The 19,733-nt window shown below is 33.8% G+C and overlaps 1 protein-coding gene across 1 annotated transcript; it reads left to right on the top strand.

Annotated features, from left to right (window-relative positions):
- The first annotated feature begins 526 nt into the window (after positions 1–526).
- LOC109600342 (cholecystokinin receptor type A-like) lies at positions 527–18,290 on the top strand. Its single transcript, XM_049969871.1, has 10 exons — positions 527–912; positions 4,662–4,776; positions 8,407–8,601; positions 13,472–13,654; positions 14,020–14,216; positions 15,209–15,433; positions 16,543–16,778; positions 17,263–17,420; positions 17,563–17,637; positions 17,693–18,290. The coding sequence occupies exons 1-9, from the start codon at positions 661–663 to the stop codon at positions 17,595–17,597; spliced, it is 1,596 nt and encodes a 531-aa protein (XP_049825828.1). The 5' UTR covers positions 527–660; the 3' UTR covers positions 17,598–17,637; positions 17,693–18,290.
- Positions 18,291–19,733: the final 1,443 nt, after the last annotated feature.

The following is a 19,733-nucleotide window of genomic DNA, read 5'->3' on the forward strand; positions in this document are numbered from 1 at the left end:
GAATGTAAGTGTGTCGGAACGTTCAAAGGTTCTAAAGAATCATTTGTTTGGCATGTAAGTCAACAACTTTTTCCACAAACCAGCACGATTCTATCTAAAAATTGAAGGTACACTGCGTGCAAAAAAATTGATTTATTCCATTTTTTTAGAAAAACCATTCCTTATTTCAATAGGTTCTACTTGGGTACAAAATTTTATGAAAATATCTGAATGCATTCTGGTTGTTGTGTTTTTCTTTGTACAGTTAGTATATTAATTCATAGATGGCGACGAAGATAATCAACCAACAATAGGCAGCCAACTTGACAACTCAGATTACATAAATTTTAAAACGGTTAAAAACCTTTAAACTTGTACAAGTTTAACTGTAACTTTGTATGCATGAACCACCGAATTCAAATGGATGTTTCTTTGTGCAGACAGAATAAATTACAGCCGACATTCAGGTTCGACTAATGGATTATAAAAGACAGACGTGTTACGATTTATGCGGTCCCATCAATTAGCCGTTCGAGTTAAAATCGAGACTGATTAATTGAAACTATGGGTGTTATGATCTTAGACACGAATACAATCTGTATTATTGCCAATTATTAATTATCGTTTCTTTGTTTCAGCTTCATATTTTGGCATGTCAACGTACAAGTCTCCAGCAACAAAATGAACGGTACAGACACGGATTTCGACGTCTCTTCGACGACGCCGGCGTTTTTTAACGTGTCGGTCGGCAGGAATTTAACCGGCAATGAAACTGTCTCAGTGTCGCAGGAAAATGTGTTCGAAAGTAAACTGATCATACCACTGTATGTTATAATATTCGTGTTGTCGGTTGGTGGTAACTCTTTAGTGCTTTTGACTTTGTTCAGAAATAAACGTATGAGAACTGTAACGAATGTTTATTTAGTTAATTTGGTAAGTATCATACAACTCGGGCTTTGAACTAGTGAAACTTTAAGTTGAGATTACTAATAAACTGATATCCAAAAGTTGGTCGAGCGTCTGAATGACGAAAGTATTAAAGAGAAATAATTTTAGACAGTTGAAGAAATTTCTATTTTTATTTTGTTGTTATGTTCAATTTATAGAAATGGGAAAGTTCAAAATTATCTAGAAATTTGTTGAATGTTATCTTCTAAAGTTTTAATTTTATCTAATTTATGATTGTACAAACTTTATTATTGTTAAATTAAATACGGAATGTTTGTTTTAAATAATTCAAAGAAAATACATCAACTCTTAAGCTAACAGCTTTCTGTAATCTTAAATCATCGTTATCTCAAAAAGCACTCAACGTTTTTGATTCGCCGTGACTTCTGTATAATTAATAGGCTTCATCCATATCAAATTACGAATTTTCTCTTGTAAAAACAAAGCAGGGGAGCGACATTAAAATGCGTATTGCTCGTAAAACACGAACCGACTCATATTTTACGTCGCTTTGTTACATATTTTAAGGAGGCGCATCCGCGGGACAGCTGAAGCCTACGTTAAACTTATATTCCGTACAGACGTGTACCCATTAATTTAACTTGTACGTCACCGAATGGAAAATGTATTACAACTAATAAAAAAAAGTTTTTTATGATAATTTAACGGTAACAACACCAGCAGTACATTATAAAAGTAACACGCGTTCGGCCAGCCGAGAAATAAACCGACAATAAACGTAAATATCGTCTCCAGTTTTTAGACCGGAATTTTATGGTCGTAATAAAGTGCGTTGGAATACGTCGGCTCAAGTATTTTTTCCCTGACGATCCGAACCTTCCTAAAAAGATACCGTAAAAATGGGGGAGTGTCAAAGTCAATTACAAAAACTTCCTACTCAAGCCAAAATCATACGATGCTTTGATGCCTTTTTACAACCACAAGACTGTTAAAAATAGATGGAGGCACAGTTATTCAGCTACCAATAGGCAACACAATTAACAGATGATATGTGGGTTGCATATTGAACCTCCCATTTTGTACTAAAGTCTTTTAAGCGTAGAAGTGTCCGAAGTTTCCAAGTTCGTTTAAAACGAACAAATTATGTTTTAAGCTCTCTACAGACTGATGAAGAAGTGTGCGTCTCAAGAATATCAAAAGAGGGACTCAAACTTATGACAATAAATAACCTAAAGTATTGATGTAGAACTAACAAGCTTTGACCCGGACGTGAGGATTGTAATAAATTAAATAAATTAAACGGGAATTAGAACGGCCGTGTCTCCGAATAATAAAACGCTGGGTGTTTTGTACGTAGGATTGTCTTAAAATATTCCAATAGGAAAATAACAATCAGCAATGTTTACTGTCACGAATCCTTCAACTCCACTGGGGGTCTGCTATTCACAGATTAATATAAATTTCAGTTAAATTATTTCCCCATTTACATAAGATTTCCGTTTTCCGGTTGGAGAGTTTCCAATTTGGCTTCTTTAAAATAATTTTTATTAAAATATTTTTCATTCCTTTGTCTTTAGATATACAGAGGGTTACTTTAATAATCTTTATTATTGAGCTATTGAGGACACTCCCATATGAATTGTTGCGTTTTTGATACTTGCGAAATCAAACGTCATAAAACAATAATATTTTATATTTAAGATCAATAATCAGGAGCAAAACTTAAAGAATTGTAGACCATTTATAACATACATTCTGTCTAGAAAGATTCTGAAGTAATAATACAAATTCGAATATAAATATCTAAAAATTTTGTTCTGGGAGCACAAAATTTAATCAAACGAAATTTCAATTTTCTTCGAATCGAACCTTAATATACTTAGTTGAAGCTGGATCCCAAATTTTTTCTATTCACTCGTTTAATTAGATTAAGCGGGAATTTGTATTCGTTATTTTTTCATTGTACTCCGTATAATTAAAATCACGCAGCACCGGTGTGATGTTCGCTGTGAACTTTCTGACACTTTACCACGTAAATTCTTTTTGTTATTCTCCATATACATTACGTTCTACTGTCAAGTAAATTCCACATGATGAACGTTGTTGATGTTGCGTGTTTTATTAAATTAATTACCGGGTTAAGCGATGAGTTTATGTCGTTTTAATTGTTGTTTTCTGTTGCCTATTAAGATTAATTCTGTCGCACGAACATTTTTATGTAGATAATTAATGTGTGGGAATAAAGACAAATAACTGTTCATAGATGGCGACATAATCAGTCAGCAAACAATAGGCAACCAGCAATGTATTATCGGTCAGATATTGATACTTTAAGTTCATTAAAGAGATCATTAATCCCGACTAAAGCAAAATAAGACCTCTTGACTGGGGAATTGAAAAATTAAATCCTGCTAAATTAATACCGAAAGGTCGACGGTTTCGGCTCCTCAGGGACGAACCCATGGCATTAACATCAATCTAATTCGTTTAAATTTTGTCATTCATATCCCCCGACCAGACGCGAAATATATGATTAAATTATGTATGTAACAGATGGCGGCATCGGGTTAAATTTGTATTAGGACGACGAAAACGCCACGACAGTAAAAAAAAACGGACGTTTACGCCGACAGGCCATTATACTTTCGCAAAAGGGGACGACAAAAACAAAACTTGACGAGTTTTAAATTCGGCCTGAACTGCCCTCACGAAATATTAAGTGGCCAATCTTTTTTCGGGGCGGGCTCGATGTCGGATTTTGCGTTTTGTTGTGGGACTCGTGTGGGCGATTCACCGGAAGTAAAACCGAATTAATTCTGCTTTGAGTGTTATCATAAAGGAGAATTGTGTTTTTGAGGCATCGCGCTTTGGACCGGAAACATATGTATGTTAACTGTGCTGCCTATTATTAATTCAACTTTGCGTCGCCATCTGTGAATGCGGACAATAATTGTATAAATCGTGCATTTTAAAGTGGAGTTGATAACACTTTTACAGTGATTAAATGGAAAATTTATCAACAGATCCTTGTTTCGTTCATGTCATGTGCATAAAGTGTGTTTATGGGGCAAACAAGCAAAACATTTTACGTTTAAGTTAAATATATCATTGTAAAAAAGCTAATCTTCATGGCTGACACGAAATTACAATTAAAATGTTTTAAGCTCGCGATTTAAGCTGATTTAATGCCGCATTAAAATTAATAACACACGCAACGTAAAAGTGTTTTCATCACGTGAATTTTATTTGACGGAAGGAAATTCGTTTTAAATACACTGGGAAATTAACGCATCCCTTATAATTTTGTAAATATTTTTTTCTATTTACGTAAATAGTACATTGTTTGTATTAATTCTAGAAAAGCATCAATGTATTAATTTTAAAACAACATACATGATAATTCACGTCCACATACAGCCCATGTTTCTTTGTTAACAGTATATTTCCGAAGGCCTTTGTGCACATTTAACGTATTCGTGATAATAATATTTTATAAATCTGAAATTCCTTCGTTTACTTTTCATTACTTCCAGAAGTTTAATTGGAGCATTTATAAATCGGGCTTAGTTTTTTTTCACACCTGTACCGTAGTTATTACACAGTCTGAGCTGGACGATTTAAAAATAATCCCTTTATATTCATTAAATCCGAATTGCTTCATCCATTATAGTATTATAACTTACCCCCAACTCAGTTAATAAAAACTCGGCGATAACGACGCTTATATTTATTATCCTCCGATCTATTGTATTTTTTTCATTTATCATTTTCAGGCTGTGTCTGATCTGTTACTGGGAGTCTTCTGCATGCCGTTCACTTTGGTCGGGCAAGTTCTGAGAACGTTCATCTTTGGATCCACCATGTGCAAACTAATTCCATACTTTCAGGGTAAGTAACCTTGTGTTGTGGGTTGTGTGTTGTCGGCGGCGGAACACCGTCGCCACCTGTAATTGTTCCTGACAAACATCGCGATAATGAGCCACCATTGAGGTGTAGTGACGGACTTAGAAATAATTAGGATGGTACATAATTAAGAAGGACGGAAATTAGCGAAACGGGCTGCTAAAAAGCGACGAAGCGGAATGAGTCCGTGGCAATTTACCACCTGAATCACTCCCACGCACTACAAGATAAAGTGCCATTAAACGTTTTATTGCCGAAGTTTCGGGCACGTCAATCCAACTTTCTGTGCAAGCAGATCGGATTTTCGATAATAAATATTCACCGGGACCAAGATTGTCCTTCTTCTCGTGCTTATGGACTACAAATTTTTTCATTAGTGATATACGACACGTTTTATGGGATCATTATAATAAATCTAATAGTGAGGTAGTACCATCCTATTATAAAATCGTATTAAACAGGGCGAAAATTGCCGCTTCTTATATTCAGTTTTTAAGCTCGAGCAAGCGAAAAAACACCCCTAAGGCGTAACGATATCCATAAAGGAATAAAAGTGACTGTAACCTAAGATAGCGACCGGCAAAAAAAAACAATCAATTTACTCTGTTTTTTTGGTATCTCGTTGCGCGATTCACGCCGCCAAACTGGATTATGGATGCGATGGATGCGCGAACGCTACTTTAACATTCGAATTTATTTTTGGATCATTAAATATTATTTTTGTTGGCCCGAACTTGTTTGGACTATTAAAGAGGTTTAACGATTGTGTTTAGCTGGAATTGGAACGTAAAACTAGCGATAAACATAACGCTACTTAGCAATGAACCTTACGCCGGCAAAATCCCTTAATTTTCGTCGTTTTAACCGAATCTTCCAGATTAGCAGGACTCGGGGTTTTATCAAGCAATACGAATTTAAAACGAATTTTCCGTTTGAAAACACCCCAGACTACCCGCATACCTAGAAACACGCACACGTTCGAGTTTCCTCGAGCAATTCATCCACTTCATTTCTGAGCGAGGGTAAAGTAACAACGTGAATGGAGCCATTTATCCACTTCCAGTGCAGCCATAAACTGCAACTCGCTTAGATATATCGAGACCACCTTGGATGTTTCGTTGCGCTATCGCAGCTACTCGAAGATATAGCAGCTGGGAGTTGGGAATATTGCAAGGTAACTCGGTGCGTTTTTAATTGGGGTCGATGAATTATAAAAAGGGGAAGATTGCGGCTCGTCGTAAATTCGTCAAAACGCGGATTCGAAGCTTCCGCGCCTCCTTACAAATGAGACACGGCGTCGGACCGGAACCGGAAGTATTTCCCTGGTGGCTGATAAATTAATCAAAAACTGGCGGGGTAATTACGGGGCGAAAGCCGCGCAAATTTATTTTTTCGCGTTTTGCATATCAGATTCTACTTCCATTCATCGATCTTGGATTAGTTCAATCGCTGATTATCCTAAGTGAATGGTAAATAGAGCGTGGCTGAAAGATGGGAGATTAAGCGTCTGGCAGACGTTGGGCTTTAAATGGGCATTATTCATACAGAAATTCTGGGGTGGTAATGCACTGCATTAATTATTATGTTGAATTAACTGTCATTCGATGCGAGCTGATTGTTATAAATGGATTTTGGGGCACGGTTAATTTAATACGCTGTTATAATACAGGTGTTCAGTTAATCTTTGATAAGTTTAAATTCAAAAGTCACAAACAGACAAACAGACAAAGAAATTGCAACAAGAAGAGGGTGTTCAAATTTAACATTGTTTTGGTAAGACGTAGATGTCATTAAGGAGTCAACGTTTAAAGTTTGGAAATATAATATCATAATAATTTAGTTTGTCTATCGAAGTTATCTAAAGACTCCCCAAGAGGTCCTGACAGTGATTCAATGCGGTGGTCTATTTCCTCTTGAGCTTTTGATTGTATCCCAAGCTATCTGTACTTCATGTCTTAGAACCCCCAAAGTCCATGTGGACTGGGGTAAATTTCATAACTTTCTACTCATCATATCCTAAACATGTTCTTGCTTAAATTAACTCTGGAAAGATAGGGCAGAGCTTATATTGCTGAAATATTAATAATTTGCAACCACGAGTACAGGTGGTACTATCCCTCAAGAGGAAATAGACCACTTTATTGAATCAATGTTGAGGAATGAGACCTGTTGAGGAATGTTTAGATAACATCGATAGACAAACACATAATTAAATAAATTATTAAATTCTAAAATCTTTGATATTTTGTTTCCAAATTTTAATCGTTTACTCCTTGCTATAACATTTACGTGTTACTAAAAGAATATTAAATTTGAACCCCCCCTTCTTGAGAATATTATTTTACATTGTTTTAATAACGTAATAAATTTAATTTATTTAAAAATTTAATTGAGGCAAAATTTAATCAATTATAAATTAACATTTTAATTTCAGTTTTCCACTAAATTCTTCACAACTGCTTAATTTGTTAAAATCATATTATGTTACAATAATAATAATTTGTTGTGTGGATGAACATTGTTTAAAGACATTAATAAATTAACAAACCAAATTTAACTAAAAATTTAATAGAGATAAAATTAAATCGATTGCAAATTAAATGAAATTTAAAATCTAAATTCGCAAATTTCCCAGACTCCATTATATTTTTACTAATGGACATTAAAACGTAAATTACAAATAGCTAACGTTTTAAAGCTCTCAGTCTTAGATTTACGAACCATTATCCTTTACCATTATTTTTATTTAATGTTCTTTTTTACTATTGTGCACAGAATAAAACTCCTTGCTACTTTCTTTTACACACAATAATCTTGGCAATAAAAACAAATTTCGGAGTTTCACTGATATTTTTAAAAAACTATTTGATTAATATATATGTTGGTTTAATACTCGTTTTTATGGGAACAACGACTTTTATTTACCTAACTTTCGTTTCAATTACAACTTCCAAAACTAGTTATTTGGTGTGATTTGTGAGTTTTTACGATTTTTTCACTCGTATTTCTTAGACACACGTAAACCTTTGGCTATTTTGGTTTGCATTATTTGTTGGGGTCTTTATGGTCGTTTTATCGTCTCAAAAAAGTTTTATAAAGAATTTTTGTTAAGGTAATATTAAGCCATAAACTCCAGCATAAATAATAAATTGTTCACTTTATTGGTTTTACGATAAGTTTAGCTTTTCATTCGAGATTTTACTGTCGGATGATTTTTAATCTATCATCTACAAAAAAACTAGCAGTTATGATTTAAAAAAGGAACTCGTTAATTAAATTCTTTTCATATTTTCATATCGACATCTGAAAAAAAAAAATAATAATAATAACAACGCAATGTTCACAGATTATCATTTTTTCCATCGGGGATAAACCGTGGATTAGAGGTCGAGCAGAAAACTGAAACCCGAAACGAACGGACCCGTGCATAAATCAGCTCCGCAATTTTTTGCCCAAATGAATACAAACGATCCCTATTGAACGTTTAAACAAACATTAGCCACATTTGTTTTTTGTCGTTGCAACCATCAAACGTTTTGGTAGATTGAACGGAGATTAACCATTTATTTCGATTAATTTCGAAACATGAAACGTCAATATTTCATTTGATTGCAGCCGTTTCCGTTTCGGTGGGAGTTTGGACATTGGTGGCGATTTCGTTGGAGAGATACTTCGCTATTTGCAGACCGCTGAAGTCGAGACGGTGGCAGACGCAGTTTCACGCCTACAAAATGATTTTCGTCGTCTGGCTGGCCAGTTTGTCTTGGAATTCGCCCGTACTCGTCGTTTCTTCTTTGCTGGCAATGAGGCGTGGTGAGTGCAATTTTTATTTATTCTATTTTATACAAGGTGTTTTATAGATTTTATTAAAAATTACTAAAAAAAAAAAAGAATCCCTAAAATCACACTATTTTTTTATATGAAAAGCATTTCCGAACAATGAATTTTTGAATATTCTTTCTACAATTTTCAAAGTTGCTTCAAGATTTATATAATATATCACACGAGATCTAATTGACCGATTTGGCTAAACAAACATTCAAAGTAAAGATAACATAAATATTCTACAACTTTAATCTATATAGTTTTGAAATTGGTCCAATAGTTCAGATGTTAACTTAATAAAGTCGATTTTTCAGGCAAAGTTCGATGTTGAAAATTCACATATCGTGCTGCGAATAACAGAGACCGTCAAATTAAGTAAAATTTGAATTTTTTGTCTTGAAGATGAAACTTTTACGAATAAAATTAGCTACTGTAAATGAAAATTATTATGTCTTTTTCTCCCTTTTATTGAAATAATTGATATTAAATCTACCTTTGATGTAATAAAATTGTATCATAAAAAATTCTGGCTTCTTTTTGTCTATTATTACTGTCGTAATCAGTTCTCGTTGAAGAAAACAAATATAATCTCCCATCATCCTCCCAATCTCAAAAACCGTAAATTTTGATTTACTACTGTAAAATTCATAACTTTATAATTTGTCATTTCATTTTTCATTTTCAGTGCCTTATTTTCTTCGTGAAAGTGTCATTCACACGCATATAAATCAAAGTGGACTTAACTTTTTAATTTTAATACACCCAGCATAATATGTGATGTTTAGGCATCTGAACTATTGGACCAAACTAAGAACTATATAAAAGAACATTGTAGGATCTATAATATGATATATTTGAAGTATGATTTCGTGTCTAGTAAGCCAAATCATAGCTCAGTATGAAAGACAAAATGACTATAAATCAGTGTAATTTTTTTCCAAGAAAATTTCTTTACAATTGTTTAGTTTAAATCCTGAACGAACGCCACTGGAGTAACTCTGTACCAAATTTAATTAAATAATATAATAATAATAATTATTTAAAAAAACACATTTTTAAAAAATTCATCCCCTTAAATATTTTAGCTTTCTTTTGAAACACCATATATAATAAGGATCTATTATTAATATTTTAATTTAAATTTTATTTCCAAAAAAATCAGTTGCGTATCATATTTTTCTTTAAAATGACATTTTTGTTTCCTATCAAAAATACCTTGCTTTTGAAATGCCAAATATATTGAGGTTTCCGTTCTGTAATTTTCTGTTGTTATTAATTTTACAATTTAAATTTAATGTACGCTATTATTTGTGGCTACTTTCAGCAATTTAATAATTATATTATGATTAAAAACAATTAAATAATTACCACAATGTTGTGTTATTCAAATTATTTCATATATTCATTTTAATTTCAAAATTAAAGTGACCAATTTGTTGCAGAATATATAATTACAATTATCCATCCTCTTTTTCCTCTGAAACATTATTCCATTTAATCCCAGTTTAACATTGATAGTTTCCGCACTATTTTTAAATATTCATGTTTTAATTTTCCGGGAAAACTTTCCAAATAAACAATACATTAATAAAAATTTTAATTTTTAATGTGACGTACGTAACTCCATTATTATTTAAAAAATATATATAATTTTACTCAGTTCATAAGTGAACGTTTCGAAACTTACACATTAACATCAGGGTAAATTAATTCGAAACTTCAGTGAAAGTAATATTAAATTTTCGAAGGAGCATCTCAACTGCCTAATTAATAAAGTCAAACAACTTTCACTTCAAGTTGTTAATAAATAAACGTGGCTTTAAATTCATAAGCAATTAATAAAATACTATAATAATATAATTTATTTCGTGTGTTAATTGTTGGAAAAACAATATTTCTTGTCTCTTTAGACAGCTGCACAATTGCATGTAGTTCAGAGCAGGAATAGAGGAACGGACATTCCAAAGCTGAAGATTTATCAGCCTCCATGCATCAAGATTTATTGAGCCGCAGACAAAGGATGGCGAACTGAGCGTCCTGAACAATCACGTGTTACAAACCGCCCTACATTTTGACCAGTCAAGGACATAAAACAAAAACCAAGTTCCTGTTAAAGTTTTGATTTTTGTCAAAGGATTCAGTTTCACGTCTTGGTTTTAGCAGAATTCTAATATTGTACGTCTTACAGTTAGATAAGAAAGAAACATAAAGATGTTTCAGAACTGGTTTCACGAAAGTTACAGCCGTTTCAAAGTCGATTTTAGGACAGATAAACAGGCAAACTGCAGATGGAACGACAGTAAACGTACGAAAATAGTGAGATGCAAATTTGTTGAACGAATTTAATAATGCCCAGTCACAAAATTCTTGGGAACATTTCACATAAAATTCGTATAAAATTATCAGGTTTGACAACACTTTCAAATATCATTTATGTATTTAATATATTGAGGCATAGGAGAAACTAATAATGCAGATTGTATCCGAAACAACCATCTATTTTTAGACCACCGTGATGATTTTGTAGCTTTGGCAAAAGGCCAAACACCAAATTGAAACTTTGTGCTCCGTAACATCGAAGCTGTAAAATCAAACTGTACGAACATCTGTTCACCATCTTTTTAAATTAGTTTTTTCCCACAAAACTACAAGGTAAAACTGCATGTGTTGTGAATTTGCAACACACTCTCGCTAATTGAATTTGTCCGCCTTAAAACAGCCCTTACATCATCATCAATCAATAATAACTGTCACATACAAACATTACTTATCTGAAAAGTGAGCCGTGATATCCGAACGGCAAATAAATTGAGCCATTCATAAGATAATCGAGATGAAAGGAAACTTTTCAGTTGTCGCTTCGACTCTCGGCCCGGAAAGAAAAAAACAGAACGTGTGTGGCTTTACGTGATTCCATCGGATTTTCAGGAAGCGCTTCCCGCTGAATTATCGATTCAGATGTCAAAACAATGTTCCTGGAAGTCTGAAATAAGAGATCTCCAACTAGGTTTTGGAGTGTGTAACAATGTAGGTTTTAGCTATTGAATAGTAATTACGGTTTAACTGCTTTGTCGATGGTAGTTCTGGTAACAATTGCACACTTAGTGGACTTAAGTTAGTTAGTTTAAATGGATTTACTAAGTGTGAATAATTTAGCGAAAATTACAAACGATTTCCTAAATGACAAAAGTAAATAGAAACGCGGGACATATTTGGGGAACAAGGTAAACTAATTTCGAGTGGATGTCTTACATGAGTTTCTCACGTGGAAAATGGAAACTGAATGAACGTCTAACGAGAGCTTTATTCATCACTATTATACATATGTAAATAATAAACGGGGGAGCCTAAATTTCATTTGGAATCAACACAGTTAAAATACCAAGGCGGGTCATCTCAAACATAAACTCCATTAACTGAATGTAGAAATTCTTCGCGTCCAATTAAGACAAAAACCCTTCCAGGCACAAAAAAGGCCAACCACAAAACACATCTGCATATAAACCAGACTCAAGTATCCAGCCACCGTCTTAATTCCATCCCCTTGATCGACATAATGCACGTCTGGGTTAATTCTGGACGAATCTCCCCGTCACATCTGCGTCCTGCATGAATTTAATTGGGCCGAAATGTATTCTTGACGTCTAGACGCGTCGCAATGCCCCAGATTACCACTGGTCCTTTTTATCTTTCGTCCCCCGTGTGCGTAGTTTTTTCGTCGCCAGAAGGACACAAGTGTGAAACTGGCAAAAAGCACACATGCATGAAATGAGCGTTACATATTAGAACTGGGAGATTGAAAAAAATTAAATGCTGCCACGACGAAATTTAATGGAATTTACTTTTATTAAATTGCAAATGCGATTTTTTTTGGTCGTTCGCCACGAAAACGTGAAGCGACGGTTAATTAATCCTTTGTCTTTGCTATCAATTTGACCCTTTAGATATCGATTTGCGGGCCACAAAATGTTGATTCCAGAAACGTAGATAGATGTTTACCCTTTTCACTCGGGACAGGTTAACAAACGTTTATCGGCTAATTAATGTCCCGTCCAAACGAACCTTTTACCAATTTGAATATTATGATGGATCATTGTACTCCATTTTGGATTAACACAATTGCTTCAGTTGTAGAATAGTTATGCTTAATGGAAAATGTATAGATATAAAATTAATATGCGATTTTGTTATGTATAAATTGTCTCACATATTTTCATTATTAATATGAGATTCTTTGATATTAATATTAGTTATGTTTATTTGCCTTCACATATTTTCTGTTCACTTTTCATCTCTTTCTCTTCTCTTTTCTTCTCTTCTCTTTTTTTCTTCTCTTCTCTTCTTTTCTCTTCTCTTCTCTTCTTTTCTCTTCTCTTCTCTTCTCTCCTCTTCTCTTCCCTTCTTTTCTCTTCTCTTCCCTTCCCTTCCCGTCTCTTCTCTTCTTTTATCTATTCTCCTCTTCTCTCCTCTTCTCTTCTATTCTTTTCTCTATTCTCCTCTTTTCTCCTCTTCTCTTCTCTTCAATTTCCGTTCCTTTTCTTCTCTTCTCTCCTCTTTCCTTTCTTTCCCTGCCATTCCCGTCTATTCTCTTCTTTTCTCTTCTCTTCTTTTCCCTTCTCTTCCTTTTCCTTTCTCTTTTCTCATTTTCTCTTCTCTTATCGTCTCTTTTTCTCTATCTTCACCTCCTCTCTGTTTCTTTTCCTTTGCTCTCTTTCATTCTTCTTTTTCTTATTTTCTTCTCTTGTCTATTCTATTCTTCCTTTCTCTAATCTTCTTATCCCATCTCTTCTCTTCTCTACATTTTTTTTATTTTTCTCTTCACTTTTTATTTTTTCATTTATTGTCATTGTTACAGGTTATAAATGCAGGGAGAACTGGCCGAGCAAGCTGAGCGAACAGGTCTTCAACATAGTACTGGACATCCTCCTCCTGCTGATTCCTCTGCTCATAATGTGCGTCGCCTACTCGCTAATAATGTCTAAACTGTGGAGAGGACTGCGTCGTGAAATGGAACACAGCAATTCATGCCAGCGACAAAGTAGGTGAATTAGATGCAATGATAAAAATGATAAAGCTGTAGCTCTTACTTTACCATTATATATTTATGTTAACAGTTTCATTTCGCCGGCAGTCGTAAAAGTTTCAGGACTGAGAACAAAACTAAAAACTCTAATGCACCTTTCACGACTATGACGAACGGTCCGCGACAGAACAGATAAAACACAACTAGAAGATATAATAAAAGTTTTTGGGCGACGATATTACACCTGCCCAGAACTTTCGCACTAACCAGAACTTTTGTCTGACTCCAAATTGAGACTCCAATTTAATGAGTTAATGGATTTGTACTTCGCTGTAAATCCAACAGGTTTTTTTTCTAAGGGTATCGGTTTATTGTTTCAGTGTTGGATAGAGCGTTGAGTTCACCGACGATCAACGAACTATTGTCGCGCAACAATAACGCGACGACAGAAACGAACAACACGATTCCTTTGAGACATTTCAGGAAGCGTCTGCCCAAGATAACCGCCTCTTTTATCCAGGAAAAGGTCAAGAAGTCGGTCGAGCGGGGCGAGAAACCCAAGGACTGCATCGTTCAGGTAAAAGGATACAATTGAATTGAATATTCATTTAAGCAGCCATATAATTTTAAAAAAATTGAATGGATTAGGCACATTTCCTCAAACTTTCCCTCCTATATGAGCAAATATAATGTAGATGTTTTTTGTTTATGTTTTTTTTTCCGTTTGGAGGCAGGATCAACGTCTATTTATGCCTGAGGCTTGTTGAAAAAACCCGATGTAATGCTTTCAACGTGCCGATGAAAACGGTTTATCGGAGTGTGATGAGCTAAATGGAATCCATGACAAAATTCACATCTGTAAAAAATTTCGGTCTATCGTCGTTTGGATGTTTTTTGTATTGTGTTATTTACTCCTATTTTATAAGATTTATTAAATACAAGACTGGAATTGATTCATAACAAGACAGAATTCACGCTTCATTTGGTTCTGTTTTAACGTCGTTAATTAAAATTTATTTTAAGGAGTTCAGACGGAAATTGGACAGACATTTCGTTTAAGTCTTTAAAATATAATTTCATTAAAGATAATTAAAAATCAGTAGAGTATTCAAATTTAGCAATCAATACGAGTCTACAATGTAACAGATGCTTTAAAAAGGTTTTAATTTTTCATAATCAGAATTTAGATTGAATTTAAACTTATGTTTTAATGTTGCATTATTGTCCTCAAAGTTTAATCCAAGAATTCTTTAATCAATCCACAAACTTACATTAATTCCGTCCCCCTAATTCCAAACCGGCATTCTCAAGAATTCCAAAAATTCCTTACGCGTTTTATTAACCATATTTCCTCTCCGGAAGTCTGATCAAACTCCCTGAACTTCCGCGCGAGACGGAAACACAAATCAATTTGCTGGCGTAGTTAGTTTGTGGCGGAACTTCGACTTGCTGGCTGCTCTATTAATTTTAATTATCTTCGGTGCACCGTTTCCACAACTGTCCAGCCCACCACTTGAATTCGCCAATTTAATTATGACTTGCTAATTAACAATAATGTATTCCTCGCAGATTAATACACCTAATGGCAGAATGTCGAACAACGAGTACAGCTTGAAGATTGGAAACGGAACGAAAATGGTCCGAACTGGGTCATTAGATCAAGTAAATACGGAGGCGGTGGAGGAGGCGAAGGTCAACGTTAAAGAAACAAGACCAGACGAAAACTCCTACACTTTCACCAGAAACGCCATCAGGTCCAACAATATGGATAAAAGCATCATTGCCAAGAAAAAGGTCAGAAACTTATTTTAATGTCAACGAACAGTGTTGTCTGTGTTGCATAATGTTTGTTGTTAAACTATGTCGCCATCTATAACTGCGACACTGCAATAAATGGTCATAAATTGAATTACAGTTGTTTCCATTTCTTGCATTTAATTGGAATATTAAGTATTTGCTTCGAAGTTCGAATCTCCAGAAATTAGTAAACTATGTTGCCTAATGTTAGTTGTTAAACTCTGTTTCCATCTATAAATACAACAATGTGTTAAATGTTTGGAATTCTTATTTACGATGTTTCCTTAGCATTTAACGTGCTTTGTTTGGTAGATTTAACGAAGAACATAGTGCTACAGTTTGATTTGTATTTATATTTCATTGTGAGCTAAAGCAATTCGAAAGTTAATAAAAGATATATGGAGACATTTATGTTCAATTCCCCATACAACACAATAAAAAGACCAGGTTTACATCCAATTTAGTTGTTGTGGATAAATTTACGATTTTGGTTCCAATACTTGGGACCCGTGTAATAAACACTAAATTTGCGTAAACAACAAGGCCATTGAAACTTTATGTTTGAACGCCAAAGTTCTTGTCTTGTCTCCGGTTCATTATTAGTTAGAAAAAAAAGCTGCCAGACGAAAATCATATTATCCCGTTTTTTTTAGTCCGACATTGATTCAGCGCATCCATAAAAGGCATGCGTGACACATATACGTCCTTCAAGACCGTGAATAGTGCCCACATATAAAAATAATACATAAATCACCGTTCCCCCTCGAAAAATTCGAGAATAAAGTGGAACAGTCGGGGATATTTATTGCATTATAAAAATGATCTGTTTTATAAATAGACCTTGTGATGGAGTTAATAATAGGCGCGATTTTTCTCCTGAATAGTTGTCCTTTGATATATAGTCAATTTGGTGGTTTCGGTTTATTTTTCAAATCTGTTGAAAGGCGAACAAGGAATCCAATTAAATCGTCTTTGTGTCATGCTGCTTGTTGACAAATTGTGTGGGCTCTTTTGTGTTAAAACTTCAGAACTCAAACTAAATTGGAACGAATCAACCAACTGAAAAAAAAGAAACTAGATTTAATTAACATAGACTTTTGTTTCAGGTGATTCGCATGTTGTTCGTGATGGTGACGATCTTTTTCATCTGTTGGGCTCCTTTGCATTTCATCAATACCTGGTATCTTTTCGACCCCGAAGCCGTTTACAAATACATCGGCTCCACCGGCGTGTCTCTCGTGCAACTTTTGGCGTACATCAGCAGCTGCTGCAACCCCATAACCTACTGTTTCATGAACAGGAAGTTCCGACAGGCCTTTCTCACCCTTTTCCAGACCTCCAAGTAAGTTGACAAGTGTCGCATAACTAGTGAAGTTTGTTTAGGATTTAGTTTCGGGGTGTTTTGTCTGGATGTAATTGTTAAAGTGAAAATAATATCTTGGTTTGCTAATGGTTTACGTATGCCGAGAGTTAATATTATGGTTTATGAAGTACTTACTTCAGAAATGTCGAAAATATAATAGCATCATTGGGAAAAAAGTAGTAACTTCCCACTGCTACCCTTTTATTATCGCATTTTCTCGCCTTAAAAATTTTATAACCAATAATACACCAGACGAGACGCATTCCAATGCAAATTACAACAAACCAATAAAACCCATATCACATTTTAAACTTTATTAAAACATAAATCATAAAAAAACCCGTCTCCGTCTCTATTACTTTAATGCATATTGGCAACTGTGGCTTAACTTAATCAACATAAAAGTCGAAAATGAGCGTCATCAATATGCCGTCAGTTTACAGTCGTATGAACGGATGTGCAGTTTTTGTTACAGCTGCTGCTGTATGTACAAGAAAAAGCGTCAGGCTGAAAGATGCTATCTCCGCAGCGGCATCCTGAAGCTGCCCCAGAACAATTCGGATGCGTCCTGCAACGAGTCGACGATTTATGTGCGACGTGCCAGCAATCCGGGACGTTCCGGTAACAAAAAAAAGAACGCTCGAAAATAGAATAAAGCACACTCGAGACGCTGTAAAACATCCGCTTATCGGATGGTTTAATCTTGTGTCTCGTGCGTTTGCTTTATTGTTGTTTTCGTTGGTTAAGTGGTGGTCGGTTTCAGAGCTGCTGGCGCTGGACGCCGAGGATCGTGTTTAGCGCACCATCGTCGTCGACAAGCTTCTCAAAACTCACCCAGGTAATTAGTCTTTCCGTTGAATTTTATCGTGGCTCACATTTTTATCGATGATCAGGTGGTAGAAACAGACCCAGAAGATGAATCGTTCCGTTTCAAGATCAAGTGGATTCGTCCATCGAACGAGCCACATGTTGGACCCCAGTACGCCTAGCATTAGCTTTTCTAAAACATTTGTAAATAGTAATTGTACATACATTTTTCTCTGATTAACAATAAGGCTAATTAATTTTAAACTGATTTCTATGAATCTGTCCAATTTTATCAGTTAATTTAATTGAACCACCCCCCAAAATTGACCAGTAAAATTGCACCAAAAAATAAACTGCCATGAAAGCGTGGGCTAATCGCGGTTCTTTTGTGGTATTTACTATCAATAATTCACTTTGCTTGTTCGATTTCCTTCGGTTCAATCAACAATAATGATGGAAAGAACGAGAGTAGGAAAAAAACGCAGGGAGCGAATGAAGTTTTAAACGCACAACGAAAAATCTGAATTCATTAAATCTCGCTTATTCCGACGAATCCTTTCTTTTGTGAACGCTATTGACTGATATCATTTGATCTGATAAGACTGATTTTTATATTTTTGTATTTTGTGTGTTGATTTTAATGGGTTTAGCTTAGTTTTAACTCAGTCAATCATTTAGAACTAAATTTTATGTGGAATTGTTCTTAAACGATTGCTTTAATAGGGTACAACTGCCTGTATATAAAAAAATCTTAGGTAAGTTACATTATATGGAATTTATTGAATGTTATTATGTAAGGTTATTGTAAGAAAAATTCAATTTGTTTTGCAGTTTTATATATGGTAAAAATAATTGTAAGAATTTGTTAATATTATTCAAGATTTATATTTTTTTATAGAAAATTAATAATCAAAAATTTGGCAAAAACAACAGAGTGTTTCTAAATGTTGTATATATAAGCACAAATGAAAAATCTTTAAATTAAAATATGTTTTCTGTTGTATAAATTGTCACACTTTTGAATAATTATAAAAACATATTTAAGTGTATACAAATTTATTTTAATAATACACATAAAAATATATATTATTAACACATTTTATTTATAATTTATTGTACATAATTAGGGTGGGCCAAAAAAAGATTATTTTCATTTTTTTAATATATTAAATAAATATTAATTAAAAAACAAAATGTATGAAATATACAGTGAAAACATTCATAGATGGCGTCAGACTTTAATACTTGGCATTAGGCAACATAAGTAACATTTTTTAAATATTAATATTTATTATATTTGGGATGAGACAAAAAAATCGACTATTTTTTTCAACGTTCGACATTGAAAAATTGGTTCCTAGTCACCTTTAAAAATGCTCTCCAAAATGAGCTCTTAATTTTAATAGGAAGGTCCTCCTCATCTCAGTTTTCCATTTTTTCTTTAGTCCCATATGGTAAAATTCATATCTCGCCATTACTTACATTACTCGTACAGAAAATTTCTATTTAAATTTTTTGTAGGAAATTGAATGGTCTACAAAAAAGGTATCTTACATTTTTTTCAAGACTCTTATCGTTTAGAAGATATCGGAGGTCAAAAATTTCTTTTTTATTTTTTTATTAAAAAACTATTAAAATCTGCATGCATTGGGATTCGAATGCGAATATTTTCTAAATAGTTAGAGTAATCGATTAACTACAAAAGAATTTTTTGTCGAGTGTTTAATTTTCTACAAAAATATATATTGGGCATTTTATTATATTTACTTATCTACGAGTTATAAAATTTAGAAGTTAAAAAGAAATTTTTGTCTAATTCTTCAAACTTTAACCTCCGATATCTTCCAAATGGCCAGAGTCAAGAAAAAAATTTAAGATACCCTTTTTGTAGAGCCTTTAATTTACTACAAAAATATATATTGGGCATTTTATAATTTTTACTTATCTACGAGTTATAAAATTTAGAAGTAAAAAGAAATTTTTATTAAATTGTTCAAACTTTGAGCTCCGATGTCCTCTAAATGGTAAGAGTTATGAAAAACCTTTTTTGTAGAACGTTCAATTTTCTACAAAAAATGTTAATAGAAATTTTTTGTACGAGATATGGATTTTGGAGAGCAATTTTTA

The sequence above is a fragment of the Aethina tumida genome, chromosome 7, assembly GCF_024364675.1.
Source record: "Aethina tumida isolate Nest 87 chromosome 7, icAetTumi1.1, whole genome shotgun sequence".
In the NCBI taxonomy this organism is placed as follows: domain Eukaryota; kingdom Metazoa; phylum Arthropoda; class Insecta; order Coleoptera; family Nitidulidae; genus Aethina; species Aethina tumida.

Coding starts and splice junctions, on each gene's coding strand:
- LOC109600342 (XM_049969871.1), top strand. CDS start 661: ATGAACGGTACAGACACGGATTTCGACGTCTCTTCGACGACGCCGGCG. Junction 4,777..8,406: donor ACTAATTCCATACTTTCAGG/GTAAGTAACCTT, acceptor ATTTGATTGCAG/CCGTTTCCGTTTCGGTGGGA. Junction 16,779..17,262: donor ACCCTTTTCCAGACCTCCAA/GTAAGTTGACAA, acceptor ACGGATGTGCAG/TTTTTGTTACAGCTGCTGCT.